The sequence below is a fragment of the Aphelocoma coerulescens genome, chromosome 3, assembly GCF_041296385.1.
Source record: "Aphelocoma coerulescens isolate FSJ_1873_10779 chromosome 3, UR_Acoe_1.0, whole genome shotgun sequence".
Lineage (NCBI taxonomy): Eukaryota > Metazoa > Chordata > Aves > Passeriformes > Corvidae > Aphelocoma > Aphelocoma coerulescens.
In genome coordinates this window covers 20,833,296-20,854,439 of record NC_091016.1, presented here as the reverse complement: position 1 = coordinate 20,854,439, position 21,144 = coordinate 20,833,296, and the positions used below count along the sequence as shown (strand labels likewise).

The 21,144-nt window shown below is 41.8% G+C and overlaps 1 protein-coding gene across 9 annotated transcripts in view; it reads left to right on the top strand.

Annotated features, from left to right (window-relative positions):
• The first annotated feature begins 4,974 nt into the window (after positions 1 to 4,974).
• Positions 4,975 to 21,144, top strand: part of FSHR (follicle stimulating hormone receptor) — a 307,860-nt gene continuing 291,690 nt past the window's right edge. For 7 of the 9 annotated variants that reach the window (XM_069009381.1, XM_069009380.1, XM_069009378.1 and 4 more), the window contains exons 1-2: positions 4,975 to 5,048; positions 5,477 to 5,634. Coding sequence is in view for 1 of the 9 variants with exons in the window: in XM_069009387.1 (XP_068865488.1) it covers positions 11,636 to 11,649 (14 nt within the window). In the remaining 8 variants the exon portion in view is untranslated. Of the gene's footprint in view, positions 5,049 to 5,447; positions 5,635 to 11,547; positions 11,650 to 21,144 lie in introns of those variants that run through there. The other 2 variants (XM_069009387.1, XM_069009373.1) reach the window with 2 other exon arrangements.

Below are 21,144 nucleotides of genomic sequence, written 5' to 3'. Positions count from 1 at the left end.
TCACTCAGGAAGGGCCACCCCATCTTACTTTAATGTGGAAGATCCAGAAAGCCTCTGTGGCCTCTGGGAGGGAAAATTTCTCCTGCTTTTTCCCTGGAGATTCAGGCAGTGATATGTCCAACACTGAACAGTAGAGCCCTTACATATGTGCACCCAGTACAGAAATATTAAGTACCACTTTTCCCAGAATTCCCACTCAGAAGGCACTCATGAGGCAGCTATCTGCATTTTGTGAGTATATAAGGGACCCTGAAATACCTTGGAGCAACCCTACAAAACCCCAGACGGGTTATCTGTAACCCCCACTGTTAGCACTAAAAGGGATAGAACTGAGGAAAGACAAAGCACAGGCACAGGTGTAGTGAGCGCACTGCTGGGTATATTGCTCCTCTCCTGTTTTCCTTGCCCCACTGCTGCCTCATGGAACAATCACTTCATCTTTTATGCTGAAGAAAAGGAAATATGACACTGTTGATCAGCACTGCTTCTGCAGTTGCAATAAAATGAAATGAGATCCAATGTACTCAGCTGTTACTTGAGCGAGTCAGACTTACTGACCTTCACTGTGACTATTAATGTGCAAAACTCTCTGTCTTCCAGCTGTGAAAGCTGTTTCTCGTTTCTGAAGTGAGAACAAGGAAAGGAAAAAAGACAGAAGGAAAGAATTTTACACGTGTGATGTCCCCACCTCCTTTATTTTAACTAAAAGTGAGTATTTTACCTCAGACATACGTATCACCTAATTCATTACATGTTCCCATGGGATAAAGAAACCCTTGCTGTTTGCACACGCAAGCCAAGTGTCCAAATAACTTCTTGCAGACACTAAAAATACCTCTGTATTTTCAGTCAGAACCAGTGTTTCTCTAACAACTATGAATCATTCACGATTTATCAGTCTGCCAGGCGGGATCTGCCCTGTGCTCACAGGGAACAGACCGTTCTGTGGCAAAAGCATGCAGTGGGATGAGCAGCATTTGGGCTGGTGGGAGAAGCTGCCTGAATGGAGGCACTGCTTGCTACCCAACCTCGTCATTCTCTCGGGGAGATGTTAATGAGGCTTGCTCACCATTTCATGAACATTTCATTTGCTGCACGCAGGGCTCCCTGACAGAAGGAGCTCTGGTGAATGTCACAGAAGTGGTTTAAGCCATTACAGCCCCCTGCTATGTGCTCCCTCTGTCCACAAGGATTCTCATCCTTGTAGCTGTGGTAGCTGAATAAAAGAGGGGCACAAGCCTTGCTTGCAGCAGCTCCCAGTCTAATGTGTTGTATTATAGTGTCAATGAAGGTGACATGCACAGGGACGGGGTCACACCATGATCACACCCTGACTCTGCCACAATGCTCCAAGTCAAAGGGGAGAGAAAGGAGTTCTTCTTCCCTGAGACATAAATGAGAATTGCTGCTGAGTCACAACAATAAAACCCAGAAGCTGAATTATTGTTTTTGAAAGTATTATTACTTTCAACAACGTGCCCTTGTATGTGTCAAGGGAGACCTTGAAAAAACAGAAAGGCTCACAGATCCACAAATTCTAAATAAACTCCAAGGGTAATATTTTAATAATTTCCTTGAAGACTAGGAAATCCACTTCCATTGTCGAAACCAGCTTGAGTGGCTCAGGCTCCTCAGAACAGCTCACCCTGGAAGAGTCTGCTTTGGTCATCCAAACCAGAGGAGTCTGGAAATCAAAAAGAACAGCAGACCCACAAACAATTATCTTGGCTCTTTCATTAACTGAAAGTGCTGAGTTAAGTAACAATTAGGGCTTTATCCTCTGTGGTGCATGATGCATCACAGACAGCTGCATGTTAACTGTGCCTGTCCAGTGTGAGCGTTTCAGCTGCTGCCCAGGCTAATGTACGTGAGCATGTCCAGACTTTTAAAGCCAGACTTGCTGCTGTGTGGCTTAGAAGCTGTTTAAAGCTGACTGGGTGCCTAACATCTGACTGAGAGCCTGTTACTGACTCTGGAGCTCCTTTACAGGCTGTAGCTGTGTGGTACAAGTTAAATGTGGGGGGCTCGTGATGACCAGCATCCTATGCAGCTGTCCTGCTAGGCAGGAGTGGTCTGCTAGGAAGGAGGGCTGAGAGCAGGAAACATCCGAGGTGTCTGATTCAGATCTGTCACATGACATCTGGGCTCAGCTGGATGAACAGAGGTGACATCTTCAGGGACAGATGATAAGATTACTACCTGTAGTTTTATCTATGAGACACCTGAACACCTGAGGAACAGCTCCTGAGCCACTGCAGTTTGCAATGCTTCAAGAAAATCACTGACAGCCTCTGATAGATCAGGTGGTTGGAAGAGCTAATTGGTACCCAGTGGGGTTAATCACACCTAAACTCCAGTAAGATGGCTCTCTTGGGCACCAGTAGCAGTGAAGCTGTGAGCTGTGTGCCTGGAAGTACAAGGCTGCCTGCACATTTACCTAGCCATGAATGTAGTTATCTCCCTAGAAGTGAAACGGAAGTGTCATTTAAGCTCCAACCAATTCCTTACAAAATTACGCCAAAAGTTATGTGTCAAGTTTATAAAATCAGATTAAAAGCATCCATATTGTGCTTTGTTCCTGCTTAACTATGTTGGTAACTGCTCTGGGAAAGTGGTGCAGTGTTGAATATATTTCTGTAGTAATTACAACCGGGTATGAAAATGAGCTACAAAACAGGGAAGTGCTTTTATCCTGATTTCACAGATGGAGAGCTGAAACACTAAAGGCCAAATCTAATAAAGAATTACAGTACTGCAGAACCTACCTTGCAGTCATCTGGTGCCCATATGGGATGCTGAACACTGTTAGACACCTAGTCCCAATTTAGAGGAGCCTCTGTTTATAGGACAGGCTCATCCTCTCTAAATGGGAGCCAAAATAGCCAACTTACTGAGAAAGAAGCTCCCTCAAATGACTGCTCTTGTGTATCTCTCATCTGAGCTATCCAGCTTAGAAATATTATGACCAAGAGTAGGTGTTAGACTGCACATCTTGATTTCCTCATCCAGGTTTTCAGGGAGTTTTGGCTTTGGGTCACTGCCCATGCCCTCCTCTAGAGGAGCGCACCCATGAGCTCCCAATGCTTTGTAGACTTCCCTCAGCTCTTTCAGAAATCAAAGGAGACCTCTCCTTCACAGTCCATTTAGTGCATATTTTAGTGGCCTGCTAAGGCAAGTTCAGTCTCCCTTTCCCTTCTTTCCTGCACCAAACTTGTTGCCCACATCAGAAATAATTTGAGAGCAAGACAAGCAGCAGGAGGGAGTTTAGCTCTGCTACCTGGGGATAATATTTGGGGAATAAAATGCATTCCGGGTATGAACCAGGACCCACTTATGCATCCTTATGAATTCCCCAGCTACAGTGGTATGGATACCTTCTCCTCACACACAATTTCCAAAATAATTTTTGCACAACAATGCAACTGTAACAAAGCTGAGAAGATCCCGTTCTCCAGTCTCTCTGGTCAGAGACAGTTCAGATGCTCCTGGGAGATGGCAGATGTGTCTTAATCCCTTTAAGCAGGTGCAGGCACTGGACTTGGGAAGTTGGGTCCTTCAGTGTCTGTTTTTTTGGTGCTCCTCCAAGTTTGATAACAAGGAATGTGAAGTGTTTGTGTGTAAACTTTTTCCAGATTCCAGTTCTGCCTCCTCCTCTCTGTAGTTGCCTACATCCCATTTTGGATCTGACGTTGAGTAGCTTATTTAGGTACCCAGGCAGAATCTGTGGCAGAGCAGAGATGAACTCAGCCTCCAAAGCCATGATGTATCTTTGGATCTGTCTTTCCCATCTGATCTAAATGAAGCCTTAGTTTTACTCTTTACTTGTCCAAGCAGAGCTCCTCTTGATTTTAAACTGATGGCCAAATATTAATTGGAGATCTAGAGACAGAAAACCAGACATTATTCCCCATAAGAGAAAGCCAAAAGTACATTAAGTGAAATCTTTCCACAGAAGATGCTTTAGTTGTTTTTCTCATCTAATGCCACAAATACAACGATGGCAGCTCCCAGCAGTCAGATGCACACAATAACAGCTGCCACTTTTGCTAGCTGATAAAAGCAGGATCAACACCTCAAAAGAAAGACATTTAGCTGGGGAACCCTCTGAAATAAAAAATTCTGCAGGACATTGCAAAACAGGTGGACACCCTCTGAGCCTCATTTAACAAGTTCCCCCATCCCTGAGACTGTGCCCAGCCCACCACTGGGTAAAATATTCCTGGCTGTATACACAATATCAACATTACAAAGGTCTTGGAGACAAATACTGCTTGAAACGACAATCCTTAGGGCTTTCCAGAAGGGGGACTGATTAAACCAGATGGGGAGTATTTAGCCACAGCAGGCCAGATTCTCATCTAATGTAAATCAGCTTCACTCCACAGATGATTTGCAGCAGCTGGAACCTGTAGCTTCAAAGGATAAAGTTGCAGTCTCCTGAGCAATTGAGTCTGCATAGATTTTTACCAGTAAAATTAACAAGACCAATGTGTGTTGAGGGGGAGAGCTAATCCTTAAATTAACAGAAATTGCTGAGAGTTAAATAGTAATTTCTCTAGTTAGAGGCTCACCAGGTATTTCTCTTAGCTTCTCAGACCTTTTTCCCTGAACCTCACGATATAATCAATACTTAAATAACACATCTGAATGGCCTTGGATGGTAGCAAGCTTCTGAAAGCTGTTAAAATTAAAATCTCCCTTTCTAAGTGGAAGGAGTTTTTAAGGACAAGACAGCAGCTGCTTTGAAATGTCTGTGGATTCTTTTTTCCTTGCAATTAGTAGCAAACAATAAAGGCCTCTTTTCAGAGCAGTGGTGGCATTTCCTTGGCTTTGGCAGCCTTTGTCTTTTCTAAATGATAATAACTGTGTGTGTTTGTTTCTGTTTTAGGAGGGAATGTGTATCCCAGCAAAGCACACTGGTTCCACATGCTAGCTGTAGGCACCTTCTTCTGAGAAACTGTTTCAAGCAGGGGCCTCTGTAATTAGTATTTTTACTGATACACAATATAAACCTAATAGTGCTGTTATGCCTAGCTTACCCAAAATTGGTAAGTAGTGAAATCTCTAACTTTCCCAGCTGTTCAGCAGTTGTCTCTCAGTCCCCCATGCCCTGCAGAGCTTTGTGCTTCTACCAGCAATAAGAATTCGCTTTGTGTAAGCGAAGTAGAGGGACAGAGGAAAGGTTTGTTTGGCTGCTTTCAATCGTTTGTGGCTGTGTAAATGGTTTCAGGCGGCTCTGAATGGAAAATCTCCAGTCAATTGGCTTGTGTTTCCCTTTGCTGGGGACAATAGGGCATTAGTTGGCAACTTAGGCAGCTGCAGTGTGTTCCAAGCTGTGCTGCAGACCCAGAGTAAGACCTGTCTGTTTACCTGATAAGGTTTTCAGCCAAAATCTTTTTCTTACTGAGCACAATGCCTCCACTGCTTCAACAAGCTCAGCTCTGAGCTGCAGCTGATAGGTGTTTGTAATCTGCAGAGTCCTGAGCTGGGAAACCGTGTTCGAGATCACCTGGTTGGTTTCAAATGTGCCTGTTCATTCCTGGGTGAGGAGTCCTTTTCTGAGGAACATGTTGCTGGTTTTGTTCTTCAGGAATAGTGTCCACCTTCTACAGATGGTGGGGGGCTCTCAGAAAGGTAAGGCCAGACATTCTGTTTTAAGTTCATGTTGTCTATAGAGTTTTCTTTGTTGGGTCTTGCTTTTTGGAAGTGAGATTGTTGGAACTGGAGAAGTTTTCAGCTGGTCTCTTGAAGTGCGTTTCACATAAAAATGGAGAGGGGCTCTAGCTTCCCCTTTTAGCATTCCTACTTCTTTAGAATGTGAGGTCAAGAGGAATTTCTGCCTCAGAACTTGGCTGCTGAAGGATGAGTTTTCAGGGTTTGCTTAGAAGCTCCTCCTGGCTGTGTTCTGGGAGATGATGGCAATTTCCAGCAGGAGGAGATTCCTCCTCTTCCAGTTAGCAGTGGTGTGCTGCCAGTCTTATGCGTTCAAGTCTGTGATTCAGCTGTCTAAAACCATGGAATAATTTTACATCTGAGGCTGTATTCTTGTGATGCTTGGGTCATATGTCCAAGTTTTATTGCTTACCATGAGGGCTAGAGCTCTTCTGGAGGCTGAGATTTTTTTTTGTTTTCCTTTGATTCTAGGACTTGGGACTTTAATTAAAAGCATCAAGCGGTTAGAGACACGCACTAAAAGCATGAGGTTGCAACCTTGGTCTTAAGGGAGAAGTAGAATTTTTCAGAGTGTATAAAGGCTACAAAGGTCACTTGTTCAATTTTAACAGGGTTGGGTTGGTTTTGTGGTGTGTTTTTTTTCCAACTAGAATCTCATCTAGGAAACCTGAGGGAAGTAGGGAAGTTGAAATGATTTAGAGATGGTCTGAAAACAAAATCTGTGAAGAAAAACATTCATTTTAAGCACTTAGAGGAAGACAGAAAATGCATTTAGCTGAGGAGTTTGAGCAAATACTTAATAAGGACAGAAGAAGGCATAAAGTAGTGCAGTTTGCAAAGAGAGAACAGCAATGGAGGAAATAATGTGTTTCTCTACAAATTAGATTCCCATTTGTAAGGAGACATGTCACAAAATGATTTCAGAGCTGGGTATTCCCAGATATTCTGTCATTTGAAATATTTGTACCAAAAGTGAGCATCTTTTTAAAGGGAATGTTCCAGCTGAAGCAGAGCTTGAGGCAAAGACACAGGTTAAAATCTCCATGCTGTGTTATGCAAGTCAGACTTTGTGCTTACTGTGGTCTTTTGGTCTTAACATCTATCAGTCTGTTTCTGTGCACTTGCAATGTTATGTGCACTAGGTTTTTTTATCTCCTTGGGAAAACTGATCCAAGGAAGGGGCCTTAAGTTTCCTCTGGTTACAGCCTGTGAACTGCTTTAGGCTTTAGAGTGAAAACTTCCATCAAAATGTGTCTCATTTGCACAAGACACAGATGCTGCAAAGAGGTGAATAGCATACACAAGAGGACAAAGTAAAGGTTCTTGACTTTAAATATACATTTCTATGCAAATAGCTGTGTTGCATTCTGGGTTTTCTTCTTTCTTTTTTTTTTCTTTTTTTCGCTATAATCTGAACTTTCAATTCCCAGTATCTTTTTTTACATGTTTTTAGATAAAACTCCAGTATTGTCTTAAGGTTTTTCCCCTCAGCAGTAAACAGCTGTTTAGAAGCTTAACTCTACTTTAATGAAAGTGGATTTTATGGGAATTTCCTTTAGGCCTTGTTGACTAGTCTGTTGTCAGCACAATTTAGCACAGTGATGGGGAAAGGACCAAACCACTCAATTTTTCAGGATTTTGGTGACCTAGTGAGTGGGATAAATTCACCTGTCAGCTGCTCTGCTACCCATGGGCTGGGTTTTGAGCTTGCTCTGCAGTTCAGACAGAAGCAAGGGTGATGACTGAGGGTGAAAGCAGCATTCCAAACCCATTCCAGCTGGCACACCTTAGAGCATGGGGTGTTTTCCAGTGCCTGAGGCAGTGTTAGCAGGCTCCACAGCCTTTGCAAGAGTGATCACGATGGAGACTGCAGAGTCCAGAGAGAACAGAAGTGCTCTTCTTGACTCCTCACCTTACAGGACAGATGCAGTTGCTGGCTCTTAAAGCCATAAAGATAAATCATAAACCAAAGGAAGGAAGATTTTTTGGTAGGTTTTTTTTTCCCCCCAGGATAGCTGAGTGCTTTGTTCATCAGTATGCTGGATGAGGTGTATGTTTTCTTATAAAAATGTGCTTGTTTTACTGTTCATTTATCATAAGAAATAACAGCACTCACATGCTAGTTTTCTTCTATTTGAACCTAATTTCATGAACCTCTGCAGAAAGCTAAATATACCGATTCAATTTGCACTTAGGAAGGATATTGCTGCATTTATAAATAATCTAGTCTTTTCTCCACAACAATACAGATATTCTACTTCTGGAATTAAAATTCATCCTAATATTTTTCTGTTTTGCAAAGCTTTGAGCATTCTCCCCACTCCAAATAATGGGGTTTTTTTCTATCTTAGTTGTAAGCCACTATCTGAACTTACTCTCAAGGGATCTTTCAGGAGTCTGTTAAGCTACAGTGCAAATATCTACTTAATTTTTTCCTTTTCTTGGTTTTTTTTTAAGTTGCTACAAAATTTTTGAGCATGCTTCATAAATCCACCAAATGGTTGTTGTTCTTCCAGCTGATGACTCATCAGCTTTTAGAGATACAAAAGAGAACGATCAGCTACTTAGGCAGGTTTAGAAGTGTGTAAGGAACAGAGTGGGCAAAATGCTTCCTTGGGGGATGACAGGAAGAGGTGTAAAAAGGGATTTTTGAGCCCTCAAAAGGCAGCTGTTTGTTCTAGGTGCTTTTTTAAATCTTGCCTAGAAGGCATCAGTTTATCATATAGTTTTAAATAGTCCAAGTAGTTCAGTAAAATCTTCCCATGAAAAGTAGGAAAACAAATGTCTTGCAATGTTATATGAGCCTAATGTGCACATTCCACAATGGAATTTTACTCATGTTTGTTTATATTTTCCCCTCTTTTCTTCATGCCAGGATTTGCTTCTGTTCTCATTGTGTCATACACAAGATTGCTACCGAGGTAGAGAGTAACTTTAAAAAACTAAAACCAGATCTGCTTAAGGCACCACTGACAATTTTTGCTTTGTCCTATACTAACAATCAGAGGCATGGTTATTGAAGAAGTTTAGCAAAATTCATCTGCTTATATAAGGCAGGAATATTCAGCAAAGTCTACTTGAAAAAAATTAACTGCTGTGATGGAGTCTTGTGCTTTTATTGTAAGTCCTGCAACATTGGTGCTTCCCTTGTGTTTCCAGCTCCTGAAGTCAGGTGATTTCAAAATTATTTTTCTGAATGTGCTTGCGTGTGTGTATGTTTGCTTTTCCATACTGGTGGAGAAAGCTATGTAAATATGATGTACTTCCTAAAGTCTCAGAAGTGAGAAGGTAAAAAAGGAATTCAAATGGTTTTGTTCTAAACAGCATAATTTCTTATAGAAATAGCTCCTGATTATTGTTTTAGGCCGGGTTTTTTGCCCTGTTAACATTCAGGGTTGGAAATACTCAGGCTGCATGTTGTTTCCAATTACATCTGTCCCATACACAGCAATCTGTCACACTGGCTTTTGATCTAGAGCAATATAACTGAGAGGAAAATTTCCCCTTCAAATGGACTTCGTTTTCTCAAATGCTGGCAGCATTTAAAAGTGATCTTCACCATCTCACTTTGCTTTATATTCAGTTCAATTTGAGGTGTTTGTTTTCATCCACCCCTGTATTTTATTTACTGCTCTCTTGAGCAAAGCCGTACATATTTCTTTCTCAGGAGAGGAACAAATTGTGATGGTTTCCAAGGTGTTTTTGGAGAGAAGCAAGCCATGGCTGCTTGCAGGAGTACAGAAGAGACTCAGCTACATCCTTATCTGGAAATGCTTGTGCTTATTAACTTAAGGTGCGTCAGTGACCTGCTTAATTGAGGAATTCAAAAGGGAGAAAAAACAGGCCCCTGCTTCATTCATGCTGTAGTTTCATCCAATGAACAGCTTAGGAATAAACCCACTGTTGTCCAACATTGTTGGCTGGAAGTCACTATGAATGCAGGCAGGCACTGCTAAGAATGGTGTGCTCCCTGGACAGGTGTTACAGGGAAGGAAAAGAATAGCATTATAGGAAAAAATAAAGGTAGTAACTTGCAGGTAATTACTTGCTATCTACAGCTTAGTGTGAGTATGGGAAAAACCCCTACTTTTGGCCCATGTGGAGTGCTTTGTTTAGTAATTTAACCATCCGCCTTTTGATGTAGATTGTGTGCATCTAGCAAGGCGTTCTAGCCTCCTATTTGCCTCCTTTTGTTAATGTAGCTGCATATCAGGCTGAATGTTCAGGAGCCTTTCTGAAATCACCACTAAATCTTTTTTCTTGGACAGGCTGCTGTAACATCTCTCTCTTTAGTGTATAATACCCAGTTGGAGTCGTTGCTACAAATCTCATTATTTTATAAGCCTTCCCTGGCTGTATGTGGCATTGCTTTAAGTAGGTGATGTTTCACTAGTCCCTCCCTATGAGCTTTTTTCCTTCTGCTGGATACAGCTTCTCTGTACAGTATATAAACAGAGATTATCACTGCACCTTTTTCTTTCCTTATCTGACGCATACAGCAGAAACAGAGGTGTCTGGAGAGCTAAAAATTATCAGAGACACGGGAAAGACTTCCATAAGATGACAGCGAGGGGAGATTAATACTACTTAATGCAGAGACACGAGGCCATGCTATACCTACACCAAATAATCAGTGCTGCAGCAAAGGCAAATTGTGTGCATTTTGCTTCTCTCTAAGTGAGAGCAAAAGGATTTAATGCAACTGTCAAATTACAACGGAATATGTGTAAAAATTCAAGACCATACCTTCACAGAGAATGAGAATCAGGGAAACTCAACACTGTGAGGCAGCAGTGACTCTCTGTCCTGCCCTCTTTTACACCATGTGCAGGACCTGGTTTATTAAATGTGACGTTGCCACGTGCTGCAAGTCCAATGGGAATGGAGTAAGTGTGGCAACAGGGGTGCTGCTGGGTAAGGTGTGGGAGGGACTTTGTCTTCCTGGAAGGTGGCCTGCAGTAAAAATTTGGATGGAGAGCATGTTGGAGTGTACCTGCAGGCATATACATACCTGCACACCTATACAAACGAGTCCTGCACATCCATATCTTCATCAGCTTTGAGGAACTTCATGGCACAGCCAAAGCTTCCATGCTGAATGATCTGGGGTGCTGTTCCCAAAAGGAAACAGATCCATCCCCAGTGCATAACCATGTTTGGTATCACAGCCCTGGCATTGCATATCCTGTGATCTGCACCAAAGTTATTACCACAGGCCTGGTTCCTAGGGCATATCACCCTGTGCTGCAGCCATAGGGAGGAGGAGAAGAGAAGATCCAGCAGGCAGGAATTGTGCAGCAAGATTGATTTATTTAATTATTTTACACACTCTTTCATAGACTTTTTTCTTCATAGTCTAATTGGACAAAGGATCAGCCACCCCTTGGGGTGATTGGCTAAAATCCTAAAACATCCATTGTCAAAACATTTTTCTACTCTACCATAAACAAGACTTTTCAAGGTTGCAGGTGTTTGGTTGTTTACATTCCCTGCTACTTCTTCTGTGAGAGAGAAAAGTCTCTCACGGACTTAGAAAATAGCAAGAAAATCCTTGCTAGCAGCATTTTTGTATCTACAAAAGTGGGGAGGTTGTTTCCTGGTATCTCCAGCAACACACCAGCTGTGTCCAGAGAGCAGGTTTGGGTTGGTGACCTAAAGGGTGGGTAGGCCTTGAAGCGCTGCTGACTGGTTCTTTCCAGAGGTAGGGACTTTGGTAGGGGTGGATGTAACAGCAGGGACACATTGTTTTGATAGTTCTTCAGAAAATGCTAGAAACACGTGTGAGGAAACCACAGATGCCACTTCACTATCCCGCTCATAGTGCTGCAATAGCCTGGCTCCACTGGAATTTTGTTGATGCATGTCTTCTGTCAGGGCAGAGGCAAACTTCTTGGAGACAGCCATGTTCATGTTGCTGAAAACCCTTTGATCCTAGAGTTAGCCAGCTTGCCACGTTGCCTCCATGGTTCTGCATGGGTGAGTTGAAATCCTTTTCAGAAATCTGGTGGCAAATGAACTCACATCTGGCTTTGTTTTATGTTGCTGCCTTGTGGTCTACAATTACATCAGAAAAGTCATTAATGTTGAGAGCTCTGGGATATCCTGTTAGGTTTTTGCACGGTGGGTGAAGAATTAAAAATAAGCTTGTCCTCACGTTCCATTTTGCATCCCTTTTCAGGATTTATATGCTAGAGCAGGGGGTCCATGGTATGTAGTTGTTTGCATTGCATTGAGGACTCTTGAATGTAGAAACCTACAGAGACTTAGCTTTGGACATGAGGGGGAGGAATTAGAATGGCATGCAATCTGCAGGGTTTTCTTTCTCACTATTATCTAAATTAACAGTTTACTGTTTTCTTTGTGTCCCTTTTATTATAGGCTTAAATGCTTAATCTAAAGCTTAAGGGCCTTACTATGAACAAATTGAGAAAAGTCCATAAGCAAATACAGCTCTGGTTCCACAAAACGAGCAGTCTTTAAAGGACCAAACACCCGGACCTCCCACCATGCAATTTTCTGTCACAGGGAGTGGCCTGGCCACGTGTGGCTCTATTCTCCTGGCATACCTGGGGAATTGGAGGGTGGGAAGCCTGCTGGGGAGAGGTAGCTCTGGTTGGAAAGCCAAGTGCTCGTGGGAGCTGTGGGGAAAACAGGCTCCCCAGGGCTGGTGGGGAGCTGGCAAAAGTGGTGCCCTAGGCTTAGTATAGGTGCCTTTGCCAGTCATACATGTACAGCTTTCCCAGCTTTGTAAATTCTGTTAAATCCAGAGGGATAACCTCACCCCACTCCAGAGCTGTAAATGATGAGCACTCTAAGTACTCACCTGCAGAGACCCACCAAGTGCTGCTTTGCTGCTGAAGGGGAAATATCCCACCTCTTTAATAAGGACTGTGGGCAGAGGACACCAAGGACCTACAACTCAGGAACATTAACTTATTAGAAACCTTGCATGATTTTTTTTCCCTAGAGGACCTCAAGGTATCTCATATCAATAGCTTTTAAGAGTGAGGTTTTTAATTTTTTTTTTTTTATTCTTTCATGTTTCTGGCTCCTGGTCTTGATGAATAAGCCTATTGCTTTGTTTATTTCAACATTACCAGCTATTTTCAGTTTTGTTAAGGTGCATGAAGAGTTCTGAGCTTGGTCAGTCATTAATTATAATTTATTTTAATTACTGCATGAATCCCTGGGGAAATTAAATACAAACCACGTGCAGCTTAGCTACAGAGCTGGCCTACAAATACCCAGAAACTCAGGATGATAAAACTTTGGTTTTGTGCTTCTTTACTCTCGTTAGGCTTCTCCTAGCTGAGCTCAATATATTCATGCACCAAGAACAGACTCAGGGAATTTATTAATGGTGAGATGGACAGAACATGCTTTTTGATCATCACTGCATGTGTTGGTGCCACTCATTTGCCCAACAGTACCATGTAGTTACTTAAATAACGTTGGGTACACCACCTGTTTTGTAATTTTTGAGGTGAGAAATATTTGTAGTGGCACCACAGATTAATCATCTTCGGAGTCACGAAAGACACATCAAAAAAATTCTTTGCCAGACAGTGCCAAACGGTGATTAGAGGAACCTGATAGAGACAAAATACAATGATAATGCTGATATCAATCAAAGGCAGAGCCTTGAAAGAATTCAGTGGCATGAGGAAAGCCTCCCAAATGAGAGGCCATTTTCCTTTCTCTGGAAATGATCCTCTAGAGCTGTAAGGGAGGAGGTTTTCATGGCTGTAGGGATTTATCCCTGATGTAGTAAGACTCCTATCAACACTCCTGCCTGCTCAATGATGTTTCGTTAGACAGGCTTTGTTGAAAGAAAGCTTTATCTTGTAAAATGTGTCATTATATCTTAGCTTTTTTTTTTTTTCATGTAGCTTAGTGTGTGTTTTTTGTTTGTTTGTTTTCAGTTCAAGCTTTAGAAAATAGCTATGCTTTCTAAAATGTCACAAAATCCTCCCTCAGAAAGTATTCTCTTCAGATCATATTGTACTTCAATTTTTCAAATCTATATTGACCTGAAATTTAATGTCATTGAACATTTTAAATTCACTTCATGTAATAAAGAGTTTTTAGTTCTGGAAGAAAATGTCTATAAAATAGTGAAAGTACTTGATATAAAATGTATCTTCTGTAGTCAACCTGAGCTTTTCTATAGCAAACAAACTTAGAAAGTTTGAAGTGGTCATGCCCCACACACTATGACTGACAACTGAAAGGTTAGCAAAAAGTGGTTAAATGCTATTTGGGTCAAAATTCTATTTGAGAATGCCCTTAGACCTGTCACTGAAAAAAGACTGAAAAAGAACCACCGTTGGAACAAGGAACAAAAGATGCTATCATCAAAAGAATATAGACACCTGTTGCCTAAGCCATTCTCATCTTTGCTTCTGGTATTATCATAAAAGGGAAGCATCTCAAATAGCAGGTCACTGTGGCCAGCTCCTAAACTGTGACACCACAATTTTATCTGGGTCAATCTGGGAGGGAAAATAAAGTTGCTAAAGGGTTGTTTATTTTCCCCTAATGCTGCTGCTATGGGACCTTTATTCCAGTGCTGAAGGTATGAGAAGGTGACTGTCTAACCTATTTTATCAAGTTTTACCAGCAGTATGAAGGGGAAAGTACAGAAAGAGAAGTGTTGCTTAGGCAAAACAGACAGGAATTGTACCACTTATTAGGGAGAGGTGATGGCCTGGCCATTCTGTAAGCACAGTGTCTCTGTGAGATATTTGGGAAATGCTATCCAGAGGAAAGGAGTTCACCATTGCTCACGTGTGTAAAGAAACATATCTGGATGTTACAACCACAGGTAAGTTTAGAATACATGTTAGAAGTTTGTCATTGTTAGAGAAGTGAGATTTTCTACCAGTCTACTTCCCCAAAATTACCTAGTTTCAAGGGACAACTGGAATTTATGACAAGGACTATACAGTATGATGATGTGCAAGGGGATGATTCTCAAGAATGTCCTCAGTTCTGTTTCTGTAAATCTCAAGATCTTTCTTTTAGAGATTCTAGAGAAGCACTTCTTTGGATGGTGCTTATCTTTACTGGCCACTTCTGATTTCTGAGCCTTCTTCCATTGCATTAAGCCCATTATTCCAGCACTCTCCTCTCCTAACAGGTTTTCTGTCCCATTGTTGCTTTCCTCCAGGATAAAGGGAGCTGCTTGCAGTGCATATCACTGACCTATGCCAGAGTTGCACAGGAATCAGCCCTGTCCCAGGGACTTTTACTGCTTCTGCAGCTCAAGATAAACTCTCAGCTGGGAAGCAGTGGGATTCCTCACAATCAAAAGCATGTGCTTTCCAGGCTGGAATTGAGCTTCTCAGTGAGAAAGCATTTCCTGCATGCCCTTAAAGGACTTAAAGCTTCACATTTCTGACATCTTTATGTATAAAAGAGTTATTTTTGGTCAGTTTTAATGGTTTTCTATGATTCCATCTGAGCTTTCCATAGCTGGTAATTACACACCTGCTCTTGCAGGCAACAGAAACATGAAAGAGCTTCCGAATATTTTTTTTAAACTCTCTTGAAATTCCATCAACAAATGTGTGGATTATTTTCTTCTCTTTTGACAATATGTCTACTCCTTAAAATATGTGATGGTGGAGATATTGAAGTAAAAACATTTTTGGCATTTTCTTTAGGTACCCTGAAAAATGCATCTCTAGACATGACAGGTTTTTCTCTATTAAAACCTTTCCACAGGATTGTCTTGGCTTCACTCAATTAGTCACAAGCACTGATGAGGGGTATTAGGGTCCTTATCCCCAGGGAAGTGAGCAAAGCCTTTCCAGATAGCAGATCAGTGAGGGGGGAAAAAAGAAGGCAAGTAGAAAGTGGCTTTGAATAAGGTTTTACTTACCCAGCAGTACTCATATTTAGTGTTAGAGTTGGGGGAGCCTTTTGTGCATTTGCTGTGCTGTCCTGCAGCAGCACTGCAGACACCTCTGAGTGGTGTTTCTTCAGCTCTGGGCCTCTTCTTACAGTATCTCCAAATTTGTCCCTGTGTGCTGTGTTCTTGGTGGCTTAACTTGTCCAAATGGGAGACAGGCCTAGGAATCAAAAGGAAGGGGAAAGAACAAACTGCTGCTCTTTTTCAATTTCCCCCCCAGTTATCTCTATTTTTCTCCTTTCCCTTTCTATTCCCCCCCACCCTTTTTTTTTTTTTTTTTTTTTTTCTTTTCCAGTTTACTCCTAAGGTTTTTTTGTTGGGTTATTATTTTTTCTTTCTTGTGGTTTTTTTTTTGTCTGTTTGTTTGTTTGTTATCCTTTAATCTGTAGGCCCTTCTCTGTGTTCTGCTCTAGTTTCCAAACAATCTTGGGGAGAATGTAAGATGTGTGCAGGATGCAAAACCTCATTGGGAATATATGGGGCTACTTTGAGTAGAATCTACACTGTCTTTGTGGCATTTTGTACCAAACCATGCATGGGCAGGGTGGGGGTTCCCTTAATACTCAGAGTTTGGCGGGGTCAGTCCTATCCTTTTCGTACCTACCCTTAGGAGATGCAGCTCCAAGGCTGACAAGGATCGTGCAAAAGGCCTGGAAGTCCAATAAAAAGCAGAAGTGACTGCACAGAAAGTGCTCCAATAAAAGCACTATTTAACCTGCTGCAAAATAACAAAAAGGTTATTTCTGCAGCAACTGGTGGAACAATATGTTTAGCAATTAAGTTAATCCAAACAAATTGAGAATTTAACCCCATTGTCCTGGCTAAATTCCAGCTTAAGTAATTACATTCTGGCTACCTGCATTCCCTCTGGAGTTTCTGCTGGGTAAGTTACAGCTTACGCCGTGCGTGCGTCACCCTTGTTAGGAACAGTTGTGTGGCATGTCAGCATCTGGCAAATCCTATCTGGCAAAAATACCAGAGGTAAAAACATTTCAGAGGAAGTCAGGAGTGACTGCTCTGTCATACTTAACTTGTTAGCAGGGTTTGTAGATGCAGCACTGTAACCAGCATGTTAGAGTGCTGCCCATAATATAAACAAGCAGTGATCAGACACACAAGCAGACTGACAGGCTGGGTTAGCACTTTCTCTTCACCACAGCCTTCCTGCATTAGACTTTCCTGGGCTTCCTTCTGAAGCTGAACCTCTTTGTCAAAGCCAGGTGGAAGTGGCTGCCTGTGCTTTTGATGCTAGCTCATCCTCCTGGTTCACAGAGTATCAGATGAACAGTGTCACGGGGGGAACTGAGAGGTGGCACTGGGGACACGAAAGGGCCTGGGTAAACCAGCATCCCTCCCCAGTGGCTCATGTGCTCCTGCAGCCCTTTGGGAGATTCAGCTGAGGCTGCCCCATTTCTAAAGCCCTTCTGGGGAAATGCAGTGAAATGCTGAATTTGGATCCAGCTTACAATCTCCTTCTCAGTCTGCTACAAATCAGTATCTGCCTGTGGCTTTGACGCCATGTTGAAGGGTCACAGAAATATCACAGTGATTTACTTAATTGTGGTGATTGCAAGCTCATTTGGAGAGGACCTTCCCTGTGAATCTGAAATGTGAAAGCACGATTCAAGGGTGATGTACTGCGTTATCCATGATTTTCTGTTTTCTTTTCCCGTTCCACTTCAGCAAACACAGCACACTGTGAGCTGACAAGATGATTAAGCTGTAGCCAGCATACACTGGGCAGGTCAGGGAGTCCTTTTCCCCCTCTGCTTTTTGATGGAGCTGTAAAGAAGGCTCAACTTTCCAAATATGAGGCACTAAGAGTACAAGTGGTTAAATGCACCGGTATTTGGATATGGAGCCATCAGGAAAAATCAGAACCACCAGCCTTTTAATAGTGGCTTTGGGACAGCTTTGTCAAAACACAGGGTCTGTTAACATAACCTGGATTTGGGAGCTATCTCTTCATGGTACTGCTTGTAAAAAGTGAGGACGCATTTGGCTCCTGCTGAGCTGAAATGACCCAAAGATCTGGCACGTGCACACCACCCCACAAGGAATTTCAGCTCATTGTTACATGTAATAGAGTGAATTGACAGGAATAACAACATCTGAGGCAAAGAAGGGGCTCCTTTTACCTGGACAAATGTTCTAGCAGCTGTGCAAAACACATTCCTTAGGAAAATAAATTAATAGAAATGAACATTGGCAAGCAGGTTGTAATGAGGATTGCTTTTGATCAAAGAGATCTTCTTTAAAGATCTTCTTTAAATCCAAAATCTGCAAACTTTAAAAATTGTTTTTATTTATTTATCAAAGGAAAACCTTTTCAGCAGGCTAAACAGAAAGCAAATTTAGCATCTTTAAGCTCTTCTTAACATTCTCTTAAATGATTCAGCCGACACCATTTCTCCACAATAGATGTTTTGTTGGGGAAACTAATTTGAATGTGCGTGATAGATGAACTGCATTGAAAATATCAATTTGTATCGGCTCTAACCCTTGATCTTAATTAACTTCATGTCTGTTTCTACAGAAACCAACAATACAATCAATAAGATACTACAGCTAGCTGCTTGTATAGAAGAAGTCTGCAGAAAAAAAAAAATATTCTGGCTAGTTTGTGAATACAGCAACAAGAGGACTCTATTGCCCTCAAAGGCCTGGCTGGGCTTGATGGAGGGCCTGATCCCTGCTAGAGAAAAGGACATCATGTAGTGAAATTCCCTCTGCTGCAAGTATGGGTGAGAAAGGTACCACACTTAGTTTAGACCTTTCTTCTCATTGATTGACAGTAGCTCTGATGGGGACAATGGAAGGAACCACTTCCAGCATTTTTTCATACAGAGAGGAGATTAGTATCTAATACCTGTTCCATGGGAGAAACTCATGTGGCTTATCCTGTGTCCCCAGGAAAAGACCAAGGCAAAATGAAGGGTACAGCTGCAGTGTCCTTGGGACACTCCAGATGCCTGAGCACCTGCACTAGCAGCACTGGCAACAGTCTCCCTTTTGCAAAACCCTATTTGACAGTGCTTAGACCCCATGCTAGACTCCTGGAGGGTCAAAAGCAGTAAATCCTTGGCATTCAACTCCTCCAGCAATCCTTGTAAGCCAAATGTGTTGCTATGCTGTGTAATTTTCAGCCTTCATGGGAATGCACTTAAAGTCGATTAGTGGGCACTCTGGTGTGCCTTGTTGTTCCAGTCTAAGGTTGCAGAAATGCAGTTTAGCCTAAGTTAATCAGTGGTTAGGCAACGTATCCTTGGTTTTGAGAAACAATTTCTCAGAAAGGTTACGTAGAAAGGAGCCATGCCCTGTTCAGGTATGAAAGGCTGATGGGGCTTGGCATGTCATTGTGGTGGAAAGCAGGGTAAAGCAGATGCAGAGACATAATTGCATCATTTAGTGACAGAATCTGAGCTATATTTACTAAGTGGGATGGGCCTAGAGAGCGGGTAACAATTTTTGCAGTATGATTTCTGTTCAAAGACCCTTGTACGTGACACACTCCTGCCAGTCAAGGCCCCAGCCCCTCTGTCCCAGTTTGGACCAGCACCCAGGGGACAGAAACACTCATCCTGACTCACTTATCCAGGTCCTGGCTTGCAGCTGCTGCACGTAACATTCCAACCTCCTTCTCAGCCTCCTGCATGGCATCAGACATCTGTGGGCACTCATGGCTCCAAACTCATCAGGATCCCATCTACTCCACTGTGGCTGATTTGTTGTAAACCAGTTTCAGTCACGCAGCTGGTGTGACTGTGCCATGTGTAATTTTATCTATCTATATTTTAATATATTTTTGTATAAAGCATAATAAGCAGTTGACATGCTTTATGCATTTTTAATGCCTTGAAATACTCCATGTTTAGAGATAGGCAGTGCCTCCTTGGACAGAAAGAAGGTTTTACTGCTCAGGGAGTTAACAACTGGCTCAGCCAAGCACAGAAGAGGGCTGCATCCAACCTGTCAGATATATGGATGTTTCCAAAGAGGTGAGAGTAGTTAATAGTCTGATAAGAAATGTCAAATACTTTTATGAAGAAGGATAGGGAAATGAGACTGAAACTCAGAAACTCAATGAATCCTCAAGGAATCTCCCTCCTAGAAGTGCAAGACCCAGCCTAATTTCCCAGACCAAGAGCCTCTTCTGTGACTGTATCTCAGAGGTAATTAATAATGCATTAATAGTGAACTGCAGCCTCTGCTAGAAGTCTGAGAATGTCCAGTAACCTGAAAAGCTGACATCATAAGAAACTTTTTTTTCCCAGAAAAAATACACACATGCTTTGTAATGGTCTTTATATGCTTTGTGTATTTGTAAATTAATACTTACGTTTGATTGAGTTCTGAGGGGTTTCAAGACTTTTAGCATCAAGCTATCCTATTTCTGTTAGAGGGAGATCCTTACTGTTATTGGAGTACTGGTTGGTTTTTTGTTCTGTTTTGTTCCTACAGTAATTCTAAATTTCTCCAAGGTGACCAAGCACTAACAACTCCAATATATAGGGTGACTTGGGATGCAGGGTGTGGATGGAAGAAATGTCCAATGGGCTCAGCTGTTATCCAAGTCAGTGTCCTGCTGTACAGAAATATAACAATGGAAGAAGCCTGAGGGTCCTGATCATGGCCACCTGGGTCTCTCACAATACTGATCCAAAGTTAAATCTCATGAATGTAAAATATTGTGTTCCTATTACTATTAGTAGCTGGGGTGTGGGAGTCAGGCACACAGCTACAGTGGCATGGAGAGTGCACTCAGATTTTAAGATGTGTTGTAATTATCACCAGAGTACCAGCAGGTAACACTCTCAGTAATGCATTTAGAAATTCAGCTCTACTGTGCTGCTGATAGTTTGCCCACCACTAACAACAGCTACTTCATTTTTTCAAAAGCTGTGAGAGGACTCAATATTTGGAATATGCATTTGAGAAGGGATGCAATAAATTGCCCAGAAAAATTAGGGATTTTTTCTCACCTTATATGTTTTCCCTTAAAGAATTCCCCTGGGTATTTTTATTTAAGCAAATGAAAGCTTAAAGACACTTGTATATGTTCATATTTCTGTAAGTGCATGAGTCTACTTTTTAGATTCTGTTTTTTTCCCCTTGTCACGGAATTGGACATAAGTTTATGTGTGTCCATTCATGTATTACAGGTAGGGCTGATAACAGTTTCTATAATTAAAATTTTCAAGCACTTCAAGAAAAAAGGGTGTCATAGCTCTTCAAAACATTATTTGAGGGCAGGTTTTTCTGCAACAGGATCATCCAAATTTTATTTACATATATATAAATTTTATCAAGAATGTTTGGGTTTTTTACAACTGAAATATGACAAAGCAGGTTTCCTTTTGTTAAAAAAAAAAGTTGAGTGAGTCATCAAAAGATTCTACTATTAACACTTTGAATGAGGCTTTGAAATTTGAATGGAGCATAGAGTTGCTGTTAGGAATGCTCTTATAATGTCTGTTAAAAAAAGCTACAAGCCTTTGAAAATGTCTGGTTTGCTGGAGTTCAACAAAGTTCATAGTTTTGACCACTAAGTTTTCCAG